General features: G+C 33.1%; 1 protein-coding gene across 2 annotated transcripts in view; it reads right to left on the reverse strand.

Moving 5' to 3' along the window:
* The window catches only part of LOC132941484 (RNA-binding protein Musashi homolog 2), a 62,214-nt gene that overhangs the window by 14,140 nt on the left and 25,094 nt on the right, over nt 1–22,980 (reverse strand). The window contains exons 2-3 of one of the 2 annotated variants that reach the window (XM_061009571.1): nt 10,919–11,019; nt 10,525–10,760 (exon numbers count right to left, since the gene is read on the reverse strand). In XM_061009571.1, coding sequence (XP_060865554.1) covers nt 10,525–10,553 — 29 coding nt within the window. In that variant the 5' untranslated portion in view covers nt 10,554–10,760; nt 10,919–11,019. The remainder of the gene's footprint in view (nt 1–10,524; nt 10,761–10,918; nt 11,020–22,980) is intronic. The other variant, XM_061009573.1, reaches the window with a different exon arrangement.

Genomic DNA, 22,980 nt, shown 5'->3' on the forward strand with positions numbered 1-22,980 from the left:
CGCCAAGTAAACAGAATGAATACCTCGTGGACGAGGAAACGAAAATGCTGGAAATGAAGTCTGTTAAGGTTCTAAAACTTAATTTAACGTAACTCAACTGGAAAATCAATTACAAAATATCACACTTTAAAATTTAAATTTTTGTATTTACAATTGATTTCTTACATTTATAAGGGTTTATTGTGAAAGAATACTTATATAGGTATAAAAGGTTTATTTCTGTTAATACTATAATACATTTATATGCATAATGTCTTTACGCACAGGTCAAAATAATTTTAAGTTATGTGATAATGTGTTATTCATATTATATTATATTATAGTTATTTTTTTATATCAATATTATCGTTTAAAATAATTTGGTATAATTTATGACCATAATTTTGTACTCAACACATAAATTTAAAAATGTAATAATACTTTAAACAGAACTTTTAGTCTGTATCGAGTAATAAATCATAATATTTTAATCTTTTATTTAATACCAGCTCGAATAACCTCATTTACCAAACGTGCAAAGAGTAATGTTTTAATTTTCGAAAGATATTTTATAATGGCTTAGATATTAAGTAATAATTACTTTTTTGATACTTAACGTTAATATTTAATACAATATAGATTAACTTAACTAGCACGTCGAAGTCAAAGACGTGAAAGGTATTAAATTTAATTATCGTAAAATAAAAATATTATAATATAATTATTTCGAATGTTTATTACCTGTACGTATTATTAATTATTATTACAGTTTTATGTAAATACATAACATATTATTTCATATTTATCAACATATATATAGGTATTTTTTAATTGAATTAAAGTTTAACATTTTCCACCAATTAACTTAAACTGAGTTTCTTTAAACATATTTAGACAAATACACTAATTATTAAAAAAAATAATTTGAATTTATTAAAAGTTATTTTTAGTATTTTAGAAATTAAATGTTTACGAAAATACCCAAATATATATAATTATTTTAATTATTGAGTATTTTAATTCACATTTTAATAACAAATATTATATATATTAATCATGGTATAATACATAATATTCACAGCATTAGTGGAGGTTCAGCTCTCCCAAATATAATTGTAGTTCTTTACTCTATTCTTGTAATATGTTTATAATTTTTTATAAAATGCATTAATTAATAATAAAATCTAATATTCTAATCTATAAGATGATACCTAATGCGCGGAAATATTATATTTAAGGCAATAAATTCCATTTTTTTTTTCATTTTAGTTATAAATCCATGTAAATATTAAAGCTTAAGAAAAAATAGACTCAGCCTCTTCAAATAAATTTATCAAGCTCCACATACAATGACAGTTAGATTAAGTAATAATTATTTATATCTATTGTTACTTGTTGTGTTAGACTATGATCAGTTATAAAAAAAGATTAATCTGTACATGGGTACTTCAGGAGAACAGATAATAATACATATTTATTATAAAATTAAATACATTTGTATAACAGAAAATATTTCTGAATACCTAGATGTGCTTAAATTCCAAGATCGTGATATTTTTAACACCTAATTTATCTGGAAATTATTCCAAAGAATCCCATCAAATATTATCACACTTGTACACGACTTATTCGTGTGAATTTATTCACTTTATATTTATTTATTATAATTGATTTAGTTTGAGAGTTAAGTTTATTTGTCAATATCGGTATAAAATATGGCGAGGACCGTTATAATGGGAGAGTGACGAAGCACCATTAACTACGTTTAACCCTCATAAATTCAGACTGATACCGAGCTTACTGTCAACAGATCCACGCGTTATGTGTGATTCTAAATGTATTTTACCTAAATATATATTATTATGTAATGCGTATTTTTCCATTTATACTTTTACTACTTATATATATATATACTACGTATTGACAACCCTAAATTATTCACGCCCGACTAATAAAAAAAGCCTCTGTGCGTGATAAGTAAATAATGTAGGTGCTGCGAATATAATATTATGGTTTGTCGGTTGTATTTTGTAGGTATAGTATTAAAATGATTATTTATTTTGTTTTTATCATACGAAATCGACGTACATGTGCGGCGCAACGAGATCCAAGACTTCCTAAAATGTTCAGTACCCTACTTTTTATATTATATAGGGGTAGTAGTAAGACGTACACAAAATGTTGTCAAACGTTGTGTACTTGGGATTTAGCTTTTAGACATATACGACGCGCACGCATACACACACATATATATATTTATATATATTAACGATGCAATACGTGACAAGTTCCGGAATCCACATGTACGCTGTATACCCACGAGAGACCGTGGAACGGTTTTTATCACCCTACCCAGTGCCCACTGCAGGTATTCCTTCCGGTCTTGATGCATCGCGCGTTGTCGTTGTATAGTCGTCTGTGCGGTAAAGTGTGTTTGTCGTCGTGTATATATATATTATATACGGTTTGTGTATCCTCGCATTAGGCTAGTACACATGTATATAGAGGTACAAGCTACTACTCGTATATCGTCGAAAATCTATCGCCAAAGTGGATTATCCGTCCCCGCTCTGACCCGCAGTATATATCAACGCTGCAATATATATTACTTGGTTTCGAAGGGGAAACCCGTACGATGTCCGGAAGGGCTTCCGACGTCGAGGAAATCGTACAAAACCGTTGTTAAATAGACACACGTGCGCGATCGTAAATGCTACATAATATATATATATATATATAATACGACGTGTAGACCGGAATACGGCTTCGGACGAAAAATGTGCGGTGACCTATCGTTCGCGTCTATATGAAAACGCGTTTTGGTGCATTGCAGGTACCCCCACATATACTATAACAGCGAGAATATATATACAAACAACGAGTACTGCTGGTCGCGTATATCATATAAAACAAGGCGGGCACATTTTTTGGCTCCGGTTTCTCGTTGCGGAAAAGGATTAATAAAAGCGCTTTTATATATTATACGCGCACACGCATAATATTATTCGTTACACACTGACGTTGGCGATGGATTAGAATGTATGTATTATATATACATATATATATTATATATATATATATATATTCATTTATACTCGTATATGTAGCGAGTATACCGACCGAGGGCAGGGGCATCCGACTGGAAAGTTTTCATTCTATATATAATGTATACATATAGACGAGTCGAGACTTGACCCCACTACACCCCCGTGTCGCCTCTTGTATCATTTTTTTCCGCCCCTGTTCATATAATAATATTTGCGCGATGCATTGTGCGCGCAGAAAATGCAACCGCAGCGATTTTCGTCATTATATTCAGTCGGGACGTATATAGCCGGTGAATTTGCCAAGAGATTATACGCACTCTCTGCAGCAGCCCCCCTCAACCACGGGATTTCCACAGAATTTTCCAACTACCTGAATATCCTATACCGTTATAGATACTACACCTCTCCCAGCCACCACTTGCCAAAGGAATCGGAGTGTAACACGATACGTCTTATATAATAATAATAATATATACATCGCAGTCGAGCGGCACGCACAAAATTTTGCGAGTATATATTATTGAGTCGAGAGGCTGTACAGGAGATAATGAATACACCCTCCAAGTTGCTCCGTTGAATGCCGAGGAGATTCTTCAGAAACATTATTATCGTATGCAACTATAATATATATAGATGTAAGCACTTGAGCGTTAGATAGACCCTTATATTGGCACGGGCAACCGCCTCCGAGCGCGATCTCGGCAGAGATTGAACACGACTGGTACCTACACAATATAGAAATGATCACGTAATCAGTTTTAGTCTTTTAGATGTAATATATTGTTGTAAATTATCATAAACTTACAAACAAATAGTATGAGAGGTTGAGCTCTACATTGTCTCCTAGGAAAAATTAAACCATTATTGTGTGGGACGTGGGTGCTTACTGATTACTGATTAGTGACTAGGTGGTGGTGGTGGTGGTGGAAAATATAATATTACAATCATTAACAGGTGCAAGTAAAGTCGAGATAAAACGTCTTTCTTACATCTAGTTACCGTGTACTAAGATTCGGTGTTATATTTAGCCAGCTGTTTGAAAGTTAACAATATTATATTGATATCTTTTAATATGTCATGTATTTGAACAAAAACAAGAAAGTACCTATTGATTTGCTTTTTTTAAATATAACGTGAAAGTACCTACAAGTTTGTTTTTGGGAATACAAGATTTTAGAAGTTGTATCGATAAAAAAGTTAGGAATATAATATCAACAGCTTGATGTGTGCATAAAATAGTTGATAACATTATGAAGAAACGATAACATAGGTATTTACCTCTTAAAATGTCAACATTTTATTATTTACAATTGAATATTTATTATGATAATCAGACAAATATTAATACTGTTAAAGTTAATTAATAATTACATTTGGTTTATATTTTTATCGTTTATTTAGAAAATAAAAACATTTTTTTTTTTTTTTAAAGTAATAAAACGAGGGAACTACACTATATATTTTATTACTTGCTGACTGTTTTATAATTTTAATTGTCAATAATTCTAAACGGCGATAACCATTATGTACACGGCATCTGCATAGAATTGTATCATACATTTTAGTTTTTAATGGTGGTAACACATGCTTTTATAGTTGTTCGAGGTAATTTCAGTATTGTTTATGTTATCACAATGACGATGATAATGTTTCTGAACTTTTCTTTTTGTACACCAGTAAAACTTTATTGGCGAGTTAAAATCAGAACGTATTATACTTGGCGCACTTACAGAACGTGCTTTGGAGTAGCTTGGAAAGTTTACTAAATGAAAATACTTAAGACTTGTATAAGCTGAATCGATTTATAAAATATATTTAAAAACTGACTTAACAGAATTACGCGTTTGTTTTTTTGAACTCCCTACTAAAGTTTTAATATAAACTATTATGTATAAAGTTAAAAATATAACTCATTTAAATTCACATATCACATAGGTACTATGATCACTGTATGACATTTTTACAAAAAATAATTTAATGTTTAATATATCTATTAATTGAATAAATTAATCGTTTATTATCAGCTTTTGCAGTATAGGTACTAATAATATTATTATAGTTTATTACATTAAAATAGTGTCATAGTATCCAGTCAAACGTGACAAAACCAGTGAGTACCTCGTTTTTTTTTTTACTGTCGATTAAAAATTATTATTAGACACTAATAAACGGCGGCAGATAGCTCAAGGTACAATGGTTGAATCAATGCGGAATCATTTCTGGGAATCGTTGAGAAATTAATTAACAATTACTATGCGACACGTGTCCAGTGTCCACGTATGTATAAATAAACATTATACGTTATATAATACTATATAGTAATTATTTACGATCCAATGATTGTGTGAAGAAAAACTATGTCATGCGACGGTGAGAACCTAGTTTTTATTTAGGATATTTTTAACTAATCCGATTCCTATAAAGTATAAATACGCTCATACCCGTTAGAAATGCAGTAATAATATGACGGATATACCTAATACGCATAATGAAATATTATGCTCCATAATATTAATGTGCCCTGCGAAACGAAATTCAACATACCGCGGTCGTGTGCCCGATTATTGCCTATGTGTACTCGGCTATAATTGCGACGTACATCATAACACGAACAGAAAACATCGCTGTTTATACCTATTGTGGCAGGTAACTCTAAAATAAATTATACTATGTATAAGACACTCGACACGATTTACGTTTCATTCGTCTATAATATAATATTATATACTGCATAATATTATGCCGTGAGTACCATGACGTTTTGCGGTACCGATTTTAACTATACTATAGTGGAGAGGGCCGAGGGGTGTGGTATGAAACGAGAGATGGTTATACTGAACGATATATATAAATACATATTATACCTACGTATATTACGTATTATAATATATTATACACTTTATAATATATATACTACCCCTTCACCATAAAAAGGGGAAAGGATAGGCTATATATCGCAGACAGACCCCGTTATTGTATAATATACGCGTACATGTACAATATATATTGAATGGAGTGGATCGTCGTCATTTCCTGTCCGAAACAACAACTATACCGAACGCGCAAACAGCGTATATATATTATAATAAATAATATTATTATATACGTACACAGTCATCGCACACGGTCACGGCAAACATAACCGTGTATGTTGTTGATTTACCACACACGGTTACCGTTTTTTAATGATAGCGGCGGGGTGGGGTCCGTCGACGGCATACGCATGGAGGTGGCTCTATTTTTCGGCGACGTTTATCGAAAACCTTTATGAGGTGTACCTATATTATATATATATTCACGTCCGCGGTCTACGGCGTGCGTACCGGTCGTTTTGTAAAAATAGAACTCTAATGTTTACGACAAAACCCGCGGCAATGGCGGGCTATTAAAAATAATAATAATAATAATAATAATAATAAAAACACTAAGCGGTGCTCGCTTGTATATATATATCATTGTATTCACGAATGACGACTATGATGGTCGCGATAACGAAAAATACCGTTGACGGGCAGTGATGTATAATAAAAGCCATCATCGCCGCGAGTGCATTGATCTCGATTTTATTTCAGTGCCCTAGTATAATAACATAAATAATAATAAGGCATCATTATGTATTACATCAAAATTAAAAATTTCAATTGTCAATACGTGTTTTATTTCGCACCCCTTGGCCCTTTGGTTTTTGCCTTGCAAGATTTAGTCACCGAGTTCAGTTCAAACATAATCATGCGCGAATGCATGACTCAACTATAGCGACGGGCGATTTCCTACAAATTAAAAAAAATTATTCTGGTCTACGAGGTACGGTCAGTCAACGAGTCACTCGGACTCGACACCACCCGCAACTATAATTATTGATCCCACTCGATCGAGGTGGTTCGAAATACGTGCAGTATTATAATATATTAATGTATTGTATAATACGAGATTTATTTAAAAACGCCTTAACGCTGGACGCTATATATTATCCTGTACGCCCCGTGGAACCAAAATAACCCACCTCCGTCCTTGTGACTGTGCCCGAGGAAGGGTTGCACGCCCGCGGATTAACCAGAGTTAACGTCATGCTCTCGCGATTCTGGCCGTCGAAATCAAATAACACTTGACCCCCAGGGTGCTTTAGTGATAGTGCAGTGCGCGCAGCGGTGGCATATCCGTTTAACGCGCGGCACCGAATGCATTGGGCGGGTGTAATAAATCTACAGCGGGTTAAAAGTTGCAAATTGATTAACGGCCCGACAGACGGCCTCGGCCCACGGATGTACATTGTATACTACACGTGTATATATATATATATACATTAATTTATATATACGTATATTGCCAGTCGTCTGTTGGAAAACACGAACCACCACTTGACGACCACCCTTCCCCAGTCCCCCCTCCCCCCCACTAACGTATTTCCAACGAGGAATATACGCCGCGACATAAATTTTGTGCGGCGTGGTGCACACACTGCTCAACTGCACCAGTTATCTTTATGATAATAACAATAATATGAAATACATTATAGGTAGGTACATATTATTAACCATAAACACGGTGTATCATATTATTATGCCGTTTTCAAAAAAACTAATATTAAGATGTTTGTGTTCTGCAATAACAAAATAATTCCGTTATTTATATACAGAAGCGTTCATTATAATAATGAATTATCATTACTACTATATAATGTCTGTGATAATAATATATACAATCGCATGAAATTAATTTTAAATTTATTATTGTAATAGGTATTATACTGCTGTGAATATAAAAAATACACACAAATTGTAAGTAGTATTGTAATAACTTTATTTTTATTACATAGCATTACTTTTTTTAAATTGATTTTTTTTCTTATAAAGCTTATTTATAAGTTTGTTTGTGACGTTTTAAATGTTATTTAACAGTTTGAGATGAAGGTTGTAGACTTAAATTTACTAAAAACATATATTTGACTTTATTCGACAAATGTGTACACGCGGTAACTGTAAGAGTCGTCAAACAGTACAATTTCGCTAAACTCTATGAATATTAATGATTTAAACAATTATTTTTGAGTTTATCGCACCAAAGTAAGAAAATAATATTATGTATGGTGGGTGGAAGATGGAAGTCTTATATATACAGAACAAATTTACAAAAATATTAGTTAGTTGATGTAAATATAAGTCGGTGTGAAACTCTGCTTGATATTAAATTGTTAAACCGTATTAAAGAATGATTTAAATGTTCATAATAATAATTTGTAGGTATGCATACAGATTCTAAGCATTTAGCATACATTTATAACTTTTACCTCAATATAATAATAAATAACAAACATTATCATAGGGACAAATTTATAAATATAGATATACTGAATATAGATTTCACGTTTTTGTTTGGAGGGGCTAGGTAGGTTATTTTGAAGAAACTCAAGAAATATCTTTCTTATTGTATAGGTAATAGGTATACCTACCTATACATTTTCACGTCATGTTTCGATCAGTTTTTTGTGGGAGCTTACCCCGCCTAAACACCCATGGTCCACGATTGCGCCCATAAGTATTAATGATATAATTAAAAAGAATATACATTAATTTTATATAACAAGCCACAATTTATTATTGAATTGATCCTATTTTGTTTCATGATTTTTTTTTTTTTAAATTCACTTAGTTTTACCGACCGTTATGACTAGAAATGTTTTTTTAAAACTTGTCATTTTTTATAATATATGAAGGGTAACTATATTTTAATATCCGCCATGAATTATATTATATTTTGTATGTATAAATATATTTATAATAAACGTGAATTATACGAAACTACAACACTTGGAATTTACTAAAGTAATTGAATACTCGTCAACATATGTATAGCATTTCCATAGGTTTATGCGTAAAATTGTTTCATATTATTGTTGTTTTTTACTTATAATGTTGTACATTACATACCTGTACCCGTACCTAATCCAGGCTAATATAATTTATAAAACGGTTTCAATTTCAGTTTATGGGGTTTTTATTCATTTATTTATTACATATCAACCATTCTTTTGCGAACGGTTTTTTTTTTGCAAATTGTTTATCTGAAGACCTTTTAGCTCGGCCAAGATGAACATTAATTTACCGCTCCATTGAGCCATAACACAAAAAAAAGAACTTCTTTTATTCATAGGAAAACACGGGATACGTTGATCAAACAGTGAAAATAATATTCAAGAGATTGCATTTTTATGTGAAAATTATATGTAAACTCTAGGCCGATAAATAATTAATAGCGTCATATGCACTTGTGAAAAAAAGAGTGGTATTTTGTATACGAGGCTCATATTTATTGGTAACATTTTTTTTTAATGACTATAGCTAGTCCGTAATGTAAACGAGTCCGTACCTATATGTATGAAAGCAAAGGCTCAATTTCAAGTGGTCTCTCTTTTGTCCCGCGCGAAATATAAACCCATATAGCTTTTAGCCATAGTGACCTTTTACGATATATACATTAAATATGTACGGAGAAAAATTGCTTTTGCCAAAAGGCTGAATGCGTACATGTATTAAACGTTTTTGAATAATGCATAAGTCAAAAAACGAAATATATATATATATATATACAACTTGGTTTTTGTAACGACAAGTTCAACATTAATTGACGACGTCATAATTTATCATAGAGTGCCGATAAAATACCTATGTATTATATTAATTTTTGGTATATAATAATAATAGATACATATTGGAATATTTGACATGATAATTTTCCTGCAGTACAAAATCATTTGACTTGATATAATAATAATATGATGTAGGAAACAAAAAATCCATCGGAAAAAAATATTGTCCGCAATAAAATTTGATAACCATGCAAGAAATACCATTCGGGACGATTATTAACCCAATCTAGAGACTTCAAATGTATTTACATAACAATTAAATCAAATAAAAACATGTTTTTGTGTTATTTTTAATTCTAAACACACTAAAAACTATATATATATTTAAACACGGTAAGTAACAAAATAATAATAAAAGAATGAAGATATATAATATATATGTATATAATAGTCTAAGCAGAAGAGAACAAAATATATATTTAATATATACATTAATACATGTGTTAATGCAAGAGAAAATTAGCGTCCGTCAATCGATAAATGTCAGTATTAATTATGATTATAATAATATATTGAAAGCCATGTGCACATTTCAGCTGTTTGATCGCTGCATTAGTGGATTAGTGAATTTTTTTTAATGATTCTATAATATTGATGTACTGCACAAATCTATGTATAATATTATGTATTAACTTTGATCAAGCCGTTTTTGTCAAGTTATTTTAAGAAGTATACAAAAAACAATATAATAAATCAAATAAAACAATTAAAATAAAAAGTTTTCAACGGACACTATCATAATATCAACCGCAAACTTCTACTCATACGTCTACACATCTACGAAGTTATTTTTTTTAGTTTTTTTTTTTTTTTTTACAACAATAGACTCCTCTGACTACCCATATGACTTACTTAAGGCTGAAAAATAGAGGGTCTGTCATGAACAGGTATGAACACGGCCGAACGGACGCGAATGTCGGGTGTGTTCATGTAAGTAGGAGGAATAGTATTCCCGTCCTCCTTCGGGCCTCTGGGGTCGGAAAATTCTATCCAACCACATCAACGACACGAAAACGTTAAATCCGGCATTATAATAATTTGTGTTCAACTTTGAACACGGTTCGGTCAAGGACGTTCATTAGTATAGCCTAACAGAACCACGGTACATATGAGAATACATGTGTGTGTGTGTATATATGCAATATGTATGTATATAAGTTTCGTTGATTGTTAATTAATTTTAAGTTTTGATAAAATAAAGTCGTTTTTTAAACGCCATGTGCAAATATGTTTTATAGTCTCTTACCTCGTTGACACTCGTAAAGGAGCCTGGGAATACAGTTTGGAAGTAGCGATAGCCAGTGTTAAACCTTTTCGGTAACCCTCGTAGAAGTGATCTCTTGGAATCTGTGGACACACATAAGAAAAAACAAATTAATTAACGGACAAGTATACGGGGGCCGTGGTTCTTATATTGTTTATATATATTATGCATTATATGATGTGCATGTGGTGCGCTAGGTATATTACGGGTTGTGACAAAAACGAGACGCAGCGAGAAAAAAAGCTCGGAACTCGAGACGTATATTAATATATATTATTATATATATGTATATATAATGACCAGCAGGCTGAGCAAACAAAACCATTTATCTCGTGCGGACGACAACCCCGAAAGGGATTATATTCAATGTTTATACAAAGAGACTTTTTGTCGAGTTTTCACAGTAATGTCTAATCCCCGTGTTTGTTTTATGGTCGCTTATTCGTCCACGGGGTTATATTATATCGTCCAGTCACCGACTAATCGGGTCTCCTACGATAGTAGCAGTCGATTCTTGTCAAATATGTATATTACAATATAAATGTGTTATTATTTATTTTGTCCATTAATAAATCAAACAACCAAATACAAAAACATTTAATATGTACCTAATACTGCCTATTACATAGACCAAATAAGTAGTAATATATACCTGGACGTTCTGGAGTATTCTACTTGTATTTGAGAAATCATTCCAACATTATTATTACACAATATTATTATTATTATTATTTATATAATCGCGCATCGTAAAGTATTATAATATGTTTTAATTTATGTGGAAATAACGTTAATTTGGAATATATTATTGTTCATTATTTAGGCCTAAGTTGTAAAAATAATACACATTGAATTTTTCAACACTTGTTTTATTTTATTCGATGGATAGAAGAAAATCCACAAATAATGATGGGAAACTGTAAAATTTAATAAAATACAAATATTCGTATACACGTAGGCACGTATAGTATTATTATTGTACATGTGATAGGGAATAATTTTGGCTTGTAGTGACGTCAATAACATTATATACTGCATATGGAACATAAAAACGCAAAGCACTATATGGTATGGACAGAACAACGTGCACCATTATACAGTTTCGAGTGGAATTTGTTTACAACCTTCTATAATCTGCAAACTAATTCCATTTCGGTTCAAGTACATTAATAACATTAATGATGTTTTTCCAGTCTAGTTGACTTAAAGAACATAAACGTGTACCTACGTTATATCTTAATATATTCCATTACTTTAAGTTGACTGAAAAGTTTGTTTACAAAAAATATAATAATATGATTTTTATGTGAATGATAAAATTGTTATATAACTTCAAATTATAATTTATATTCAAACCCACTCGATCGCAGAGTTAATTATTAAGGTCCAAGAAGTTTGATCTTACAACTGTAAACATAATTATCTTGTGGCTTGTGTTATACAAAAATCATTGAAACTTGAGATTATGTATGAAAATTAATATTTCAAAGACTATCCGAATAGTACGTTTTTAGATACACAAATCCCTCAATTATTGAAGTGTATACAATTACTTACGGTTAATATAATCAATAATAACTTTAATATAGGTACCTAACTAGTATATTCCAATTCGTTTTCTATTGTCTGTATTTGATCCATAGTTAGTTATTAATATACAACGACACTAAATTAAATCTATATAATATATAACAGTTCAGTACAACAATGTATACATTGTACATACTTAAACGATTGTTATGGTTTAAATGTTCAATCATGTGATACAATAGAACAAGACTCTGGAGAATTTTACTGAGATAATATAGACAATTAAATGCAATTGATTTATGTTTAGTGAGAAATTGACCATCGTAATGTATTTACATAGTATCTAATACCTATCCAGCTGAGATTGGAATTTAAATCACTCAAAGGTAAATTATGTATATTGACGTTTAATATAATCTTTTAAATACTAGGTACCTGTCCAATATGATATTTGTTATGTACGCTAGTCGCTAAGGGGAAAAGTGACATACACTAGGGGACATACAATAATACTTCGGAGTACATTTTTATACAGTGTATTTGTAAAAAAATAATATTTTTTTATAGTATTTTTCCTGTCTGTGTTGGTAGTTTTATAATAGATACAATTTATTTTCGGAAAACCAATAGTACATAATTTAAAAAAAACATACAATATATAGACACGGTACACGTGGATTATGCTCCGCGGACGTGTGAACAACTTTTCGGTCAAAATATTTACACGAATGGATAATAAATGAAATAAAATCAACTCTGTAATTCGATTAGGTTCAACTTTATTTATTCAACTACCTAGCTAACTCTGGTGTTGTAAAATGTTTGTCGTATGGGTGGTATATACACGATATAATATAAAATAATAACGATATTGTATCAAGTGTTATATTGTGTGCATATATATATTACATAATGTACTGAAAAGTTTGCCACTGTGAAAAGCAACGTCGACATCGGGCTGTTATTATGCAAGTCGATAGGAAAACTTTTTCGGAAGGGGTCCTTCGTCACCTCCGCGACTTAATACCGCCGCGATGGCGTCTAATTAAAACACGTTGCCGAAACAGTGACACGTGATTGGCGTCGGCACACGGTTGTCTGGCAAAAGCAACAAACGCCGTGCGTGTACCTACATAATATTATTATACAGGGCCGTCGGACATATGTTTACTTTTGGACTATAGCTATTTTTTTTTAAATTTTTTTCTTCACTATTTCTTCGGAAATTTATTTTTATTCACCGGCCGCGGTAATGTGACTGCGGCGGCGTTCGTTTGCCATCCAAATAGCCGCTACACGCACTATACGCGCATCTATAAATAATGGGGACCATCACGACGTCACTCTGCGCTACACGTCCCCGCAGGTTCATCCATCACATCGCGCTCACTCTCTGCTCCGGTCTACTTTTCCGTAAATTATCTTAATATATTACATACATTATAATATATCATATTAATACACATCAAGCGGTGTATAATATAATTTATATTGAACAGCTAGCTGCAGAAGTATGATTTTTGTTATGTCGATCACATAAATTATGTATAAAGGTACTGGCATAATACTAATTACACAAATATATATATACAAACCTTTACTAAATATAGTGCAAACCTCTTAGTTTCATTAAAATATATTACGCACATACGTCGTGTTTTTTGGCCCCGAAACACGGAGGCGATAAAACAACACGAACTACAACATCAACACGAGATATCGGCCAGCGAATGCGAATTGAAAGCATATAAAGTTAATGTTATAATGATATATTACATTATATTATGACATATTATTATAATTGTATGATTATTATTATGCTCGGGTATACACGGTGCGGCGACTAGTGTTAGTGATTTTTGCAAGACAAAAATCTACCAATGATTTATGCCACACACGACGACGGAATTTTTACGCGTTGCGGCTTTCAGGCCCATTCGAGGTGCGCAACGTTGTAAAGGGACTCTCATCGTCACCCCCCCTCACCGTCCGTGTATCAGCATCACGTTCCCGTTGGAGGCAACCGCGGTGACAAACGAGCTGAAATGAAGCTTTAACGCCGGTGGGACGAAATCGTTGGGACATTTTCGTAAGTTTTTGACGTTTTCTAGGCCATTAATCGTGGCAATGGGGGGCGGGAAGGAGATTGATCAGAAGTGTCGTGAATTCGACACGCGGATGCGACCGTCCCTGTCGTCGACACATGCGGCGGCTTCTGTTTCTCTACACATATAATATGTGTACGCAAGTACGAAACGTTCTGATGTAATTTGGACACACGTCACTGTCACACCTTCACACGGCGGGGCAGCCGGTTAATTTTTCAACCAACCCTCCCGTCTGTCGGCCGCGAGAACTGCGCCGATGTGTGGTTCGTCCTATCTATAGATGCGACGCGTCCAACCGTGCGAGCCGACACGTTCGCTCAAGGTGACCGAATATAAAAATTACCCCAGGGAATGTCTTCTATTTAGTTGTTACCAGACACCGTGTGGAGTAATTGGTCGGAAAACGAATGGTGACACTGCACCGCAGAGTTCGCTTTAGAATATAATAATAATAATAATAATATTAAACGACAGTGGTTTTAAAATGTACGGTTGAAAAACATGCGTAGGCACTATAGGAGGTATACGTATATAGAATTTTTGGATTAAAGCCGTGTGTTTCGAGTGCGTGACTTACAAACGTGTTATTAAATTATTTGAGATAACGCAATTTTTAACCGTCGCGTTTTATGAAGTTTATTTTAAAAAAAGTTCAGTGCATAATTTATTCTGCGATTGTAACGTTGAAAAATCTCAGAAGCAAAAACACCACATTTTGGTAGGTACCAAATACTTTTAATGTAGGGTACAATATGTGACGAAAATAATTGTTTTACTTTCTAATTACGCTGCAGGAAATACCTTAGAATTGATATTTTAATATTGCCAAACTAAACGTACATTAAATTTTCTATTCGGCCGAAAAAAAGTAAGAATTGATTATTGTGGTAGGTAGATACTATTAGATATATAGGGTCTTTTATTTTTTTTATATCGTCTATATACTATAATAATAGACTATAGAGGGCTGAAGGAGCCAAATGAAATTGTGTAAATAGCTGCTGTTGAATAATATCACAACATAAAAACGCACTGCGGTATTATATATTTATTCTTGTATAATTATATATAGAGACAACCGACCAATAACCTGATAATTAAAAAAAGAGACTACAGGTATTGAAAAGCAAAATAATTAACGACACAATTTCACCACGAGCACTATGTCATAATTACTATGACGGTCGTTTTAATAAAATTACAGTGTCTATATTATTATAATACGCATCATAGAAGCAATCGCACATTATGAAACAGTAAAAGTGTACCATTATAATAATATAATACCCACTACAGTACTACTACTATATAACCAATAGTCTATACCTATAATTATATACTTAAATACTATACAGGTACGCGTTTCCACCATATAGCGATGCGGTATTATATAGGTAAGTGCAATTTAATCGTTGTGGTGAATTAAAATAGGCGTATAATATCTTAACGCGGTATATACTCCTACATATCGATATACAGAGTGATTCACCAAGCAAACTCACCCGCCCCTTTATCCTTTTATAATGCTTTTATTCAAATATTCTAGTGTAGGTATGTAAATTTTAAATATATAATATATAGCTGTTAATGCTACAAATCAAGTACGCTATACAAATACATGCATCACCCCCCCCCCCCCAAAAAAAAAAAAAAATCGTTCACTACCGTACAGCGTCGCTACAAATATAGCACCATTTCCAACTACTCAAACTACACTGCACCTAAATAACTTATAAATGTTACTTATCAGTCACCTGATTTTTATTTTTTACCTTTATTAAACCTTTTGTCTTTATATAGTAAATTAATACCAAATTAGAAGAATATGAAGATAATAAATTATTAACATTATATTATATCCTATATAATATTTTTACACTTGGTGCATGTTTTTTGTTAATGCATTTAAATGAAAATTGAACCAGTTCTGTATGAGTTAGTAAATTTTATATACTAAGGTCGACAATCTTTAAAATAATGATTAGGTACACATAAAATATAAAATATATTGTGTAATATTTAATCTGGTACCTACTTAATAATTATTATGCTCAGACTTTTTTTACGAATAATAAAATATTTATTCATTAGGTAATATTATTACTTACTTATTATTAATTACTTACTACGATTTTCGAATCATCAAAGACTCATGTCTTTAAACTTAGTATCATGTTTAGCGTATACGATTTACAATATCGTATTTAGTACCTACATTGCAAGTTTCACTACTCGTTCGAATTTCTAATTATTTATATTATCCATCTATTGATGATCTTTCAACATTTTCATAACAATAAATTATCCGTCAAAAATGTTTAGAAAAAAAACAGCGGTTCTTTAGAAAAAAAGTTTGTATCACCACATCTTACAGGAAATTCCTAAAATGGCACAATAAATCTATTAGTATTTGATAATATGGTGAACTTAAAAATTCCAACTATCAGAATTTTAACAAATGCTTAATAAAAATAAACGATGGGGATGAGCATATCTGATGAATTATCCTGATGAGCTACGAACAGCTCCTATATAACTATTATCGGTTCTAAACTCAGAGGTTTACGCGGTGACATGATCGCTGTAAATGCGACGACAACGATGACGGTTTTTTTCGTCGTCTATACACTACTGTTGTCGTGTTATTATTATTCTATTATTGAATAAACTGATGATTCCCGACCTAGGACTTGTAATAACGTACCCTGACTGGCCTGCCACGCGGTTAAAAGGTGCAGCTTAATCCTTGCGCTCGATGTCGAAGCGATGGCGGCGGTGTAGGGTGGGCGGCCGGGCGGGTAGGTATATTATATAGGTAGGTATAGTCTGTGGGCCGTCGGGGTGAGGAGGGGGACCCAGACAAACACTCGTACAGTGATAAAGCGGTGGTGGCGTTACAGGCAGCGGTAGGGGTGAAAAGGGGTGCCCAATCAATACTCGACCCCCGCGGCACGCCGCCGCCACCACTACCCTCTCGACAACCATCCACTGCGGCCGCCGCACGCCACTGCGCCGCTATATCCCACGCATCACGCGCGTACACAACCATCCCCGTGGCCGCCGCCGGACGGTTGACGGTCAAAATAGTTTTGCCTGCCCCTTCCCCCCCACCCCCAACCCACCGTCGGCGTGTTCGGTATTATTATTATTATTGTTATACATATTTTACTTTGTAAACGCGCGGCAGAGATTCCGCGAGTGTCGGGCTCTCTGCGCTCTTACAAATTATATTATAATATAATAATATTATAATATTCGTTACGGCGTGCGCAATGAAGCGTTATGTATTACTATTTTTTTGCGAGACCTTTATTTGTTGTACAAATGATGACGACGACGGGCACTTTCCGGTGGTAGCGACCGTTTACGCTGAAGGGACCGTCGGCGAATTCGACGGCGGCGTTGCCGATCGATGACGCGTTGCCAAAAAGACGCGTAAAACTCGGCGCGGCTGCAAAATCCAAACACACACACACACACGCAGTATACAGCGCGACATGAATGTATATTATAATACTATATAGCACTGTATGTGTTGATCAAAATGTGTGCACCCCGCACACTATATCGTAGGAATTAGGTAATAAGCACAACCATCAGCTACGATATAGATTCTACACGATGGGAAACTGCAGGTAAGTATAGGGACGAGCGTCAAACGAAGGCGCGGCTGTATAATACGTATTCCGAAGCGAAACGTGCTTTCGGAGAATAATCGTAATGGATTAGATGGGCATCGCATGTAGGATTTGTTTCGTCTGCAATTTGTGTCAATAAACCTAAACATTGGAGTGTACACCGTAGTACGTTTACGCAGTATGACGTATAATACATATGATTATACATTTATTAAATTACTGTGGTCAAACGCTAAAACGCAGTTTAATATAATAATGTGCTGCTATATATAATAATTTGATAAGTCGATTATTTCGCCGGCAGAAATTCGAAACTCGCGTCGCTATTATTGAAACTTTCAGGGACGCGCGCGCATATTTTACACATATAATATAAACAGTGCGGAGTTGGATGTCGCGCTGAAGCGGAACCGACTTCCAAGGTGGAAGGACGAAGATGAGTAGTTTTTCGACGAGGTCAATGTCCTATACGCGTATGTAATATATATAATAGGTTAGGTTATGACGAGCATCCGCGCCGGTATAGTATGTGGAAGTGCGAACTGTATCCACCAATTGTATATAATAGACCGTTAAACTGCAGTTCAAGTATTATATGTTATTATCGGTTTGAAGTATACCAATATTATAAACGTGTGGATTTCTGCGTGATGGTCGTTAACAGCTGTTTTTTTTTTTTGTAGGACGGTGACATTGAACTACATTCATATTTCATAGTTACCATAACTACACAACATAACTTGGGTGGAAATATCGAGTAATAATGATTTTACTCGAATCTATAGCGCGATTAAAATCGCTCTGAATATAAACGAAACGAATTTCGCGGTACATCACGTTTTCACCTGACGCAAATGTACGTTACGCTGACGATGTCCTTATTAATTTATTTCGTACATACGAGAGCATTTTCGAAGCAGTCCATATTAGAATACCTATATAAAATTATAATTTATAAAACTATACGAGTTTACCTACCGCGAAGGCTGCAAGAAATCCATTGTCTTATTCTTACATATATCTATTATAATATCCATCATATATATTATAAAGAGGTTTCGTACATACATTATACATTAGGTATATATGCATTAATTTTATTGTTGTTGTGTGTGCGCAGACCATCTCGCATAAAAGCGCATTATTTTAGTACATTAAAATCGTGAAAACTGCACGCTTCTTTGATTGACACCACGACCAGTGACCACGCTACAAACAGCATACACGCCGAAATTCGTATTGTTTTCCGGTGACATAATTATATATATTATACGATGTATAGTGAAGTCATTATTTCGCGTTACAACAATTATTGAAATTGCTTACGATGTTCCCTACAGGTTTTGTATATAACTTGAAATTTGGACGTACCTATATATGACATGTTTACATATTTGTACACGCGACTCCACGAAGTTTATTGTGCCAGACATTGACGAGTGGTAAATTATTGTTGTTTTCCTGATTACTGTTATGTTCGAATTTTCGGTGACGACTAAATCACGTTATATAATACTATCCTGCGTTATTGTCGGCGCGATATCGGTTTTCGGCCATTAGCTGAATATACCGCGACCGTAGTATTACTGTTTTGGTTTTCGTCGTTGCATAACACCACGGGTAATTATTTTAACGAGATATAGGTACTATATATAGCTGGCTAAAACAATAATATTGTTCACAACCAGTTTTCGAAATCTCGTTAATCATTTTCGGTCGTCTGAAAAATTCGATACAATAATGGAAAAAACGAGAGTAAAATATATTTTCCACGATGAGATGGCAAACTTAATTCGATCGCAAAAATTTAAGAAGGGTCATTATTATTTATTATTATACACTGCAGTAATTAGTTTAATGTACCTATACAGTGAGTTTTTTTTTCTAACGACTTGGGGCCTAATCGTTTTTATACGCAAATACATCATCATCACGTTTATAAGCGATTAATTTCAACAAATGCGCGTATTACCCGATGTTTTTAAACTAAAAAGTACACGAGAGAACAGAGGCGCATTGCGTCTTATTTATCAAAGTCCAACTCATTAAACAAATACCGCTACGTTGTAAAAGAGGCTTATACTGCAGTAATATTTGTTTGATAAAAATTAAATTATATAGGAGCAATACAAAGTATTGTTGTATTGTACACCCTGTGCTACCCTGCAGGTTGCAGCAATCATGCATGTCTGCAGGATACAGAAACTGCATAAATATATCATTATATAGAATTATTATAATACTACTGCAGTCGACGATTATATACATGTGCATTTTCAGTATCGTCGAGTCTAGTCTACGGTGTCCTGAAATAATTCGTCACGTGTACTCCATACACAATATAATATAATATATCCTCGGGCGTCTGTGTAAACTAGGCGAACGCGAACACATATATATATATCTACATCCGAAGTGTATGATGCATATATATATACATATAGTTACCTACGGTTTTTCAAGGCAGATTGCACGTAAACTCGTTTCACTAACCCGATTACGGTGGCGGCTGTAGAGTTTTTAATTGGAACCCGGCAGAGCGTGTACGCAAAAAATAAATAAAATAATAAAAAGAATAGTAATAATAATAATAGTAATAATAATCACGGGGTCCAATGTTTGCCAAAAAGGCTGCTCCCCCTCCCTTTCCGCGAAAATCTCTTGGTAATTTTCCAGTTCCTCTCCGCCCCCGCCCCCCTCCCCCCCGTAGATAAAAATAACGAGCGAAAAAAACGTATATAGAGGTGGTTGAATGAGAACACACGGCGATTGTTCGAAAATTTATTTTTAAAATCATCGCGCATTAGTCTCTGTCGTCTATTCACTCGACAGCTGCTCTGGCTGTGGACCCAGTCTTTCGTCACAAATGAGATATTTAACTCGACTTTTCAATTTCTATATGCACTTACACAACAAATACTCAGTGATTTGAATATTTCGCAGTTTGTAATACAGGAAATATTGTGCGTTAACTGTATATATATACGCTGCAGGAACTATAGGCGCCATATAGTTATTTCAATATGTAGCCATAATATGTCAAGGTAAAACACTCGCGAAAAAACCACATTACTTTTTTTAAATGGTAAAATTAGGTCTCGACTAAATAAAACTACAAAGAAAGTTTAAGTTGATGATTTATAATCGTTTTCGTATAAAATATTGTTTGCAGTATAAACAATCTTTTGACGTTTTCTTATTATTATTTACCTTAAGAATAACAATAAGCACAATTATTATTTTTGTTAAACTTATTTGCGGTCATTTAAAGTCCAATTCAAATTTCCATAACATATTCAATTTTAATATGAAAGGGTTTTAACCGTAAATTATAAAACTAATTCAGTATTTCAATAAAACTCCCTAAATCGAATGTCATAATATTTTCATAATATTATTATCATTCACTACTCCCGGAAGATGCGAGGATATTATATGATTTTATATAGTTATTTCAGTTTTCAATTTTCAAATCGAGTACTTCAATAATATTGCAATCGTATTCACGTATGTATAGTGTATACACTATATAGGATGAGTCATTGTCTTTATCCGCGGACCAGAAAATACTTCAGAAAATATTAGGAACTTTTTTTTTTTTAATTTTACGATTAGGTATTATTAATTTTTCAACGTTTAAAAAAAATTGAATTCATTATATTTTCCGAGATATTGCCTATTTACTATTAAGTATCTACAGAAGAATAGGTACTTAATAATAATAAATGGTTAAATAATTATTTTATATTAGAATATGTATAATAAAATTGTGACAGTTGTTGGTATATGCGCTTGTACTGTGTACGTGAATCAAAACCGATTTGTGCTTGGAGTCGGTTTTTAGTATTTTTTCAACGCTGCAAATATGCCAGCGAGAGTTCCCCAACGTTTATTATAATATGATAAGACCTATTGCCGCGGTGAAATGAGAAAAGAATAAAGTGAAGGTGTATAGTAATAGTATACGATGATCACAATAATAATAATAATGCTGGCGGTCCACTTGGGTATATGTATTTAAAAACGAAAACCTCGTTCATTTTCTACTGCAGCTTTATTTGCTTGCTTTCAAACTACCTCGAGAAACGTGATATACATTCCGTGTACACGAATACTAATTACGCGAATTTTAAAATATCACATTTCAACAGGCGGCAGCGGATTCGGCGTTTCTGTATACCTACATTATAAATTACAACACGCTTGTACTCACAAACACATACCGTGAAATTTTAATTTCGCGAGCAGTTTTTATTAATATTTACCCCGCTTCCCCAGTTTTTGATAACTTAGGTTTTAAACACACGTAGGTACATAATATTATATCCCACACATAATACCTATATCTACGCCATTAATATTACAGAGCATTATAATACGAGAAGAGCTCAATTATAATCACGAGTGACGGTTATCGAACAAAAATTATTAAAAAATCATGATACATGGACCCAAAAGTTTTGCTAATCAGACGAGCGAAAGTTAAATTTGTTTAATAGCGTCGCGCAAATATATATAAATAAACATAACGATACTACGACGAAACGTTAGAAATAATTACGCCTCTACAGATTAAAATTATATAAAAAGTTGATGTTCACCAACAAAAAAACACAGTATATTATACATAAAATAAAATGTTACGGAAAATTGTGTTAAATATTTAATCAAAAAACAAGTGTAAAACCATAAAAAAATCTCATAGAATAATATATAGGTGTTGTATTACGCTTGGGAAATTTAAAAGTTTTTACATGAAAAAGCGATT

Source organism: Metopolophium dirhodum, chromosome 3 (assembly GCF_019925205.1).
Source record: "Metopolophium dirhodum isolate CAU chromosome 3, ASM1992520v1, whole genome shotgun sequence".
Taxonomy (NCBI): Eukaryota; Metazoa; Arthropoda; class Insecta; order Hemiptera; family Aphididae; genus Metopolophium; species Metopolophium dirhodum.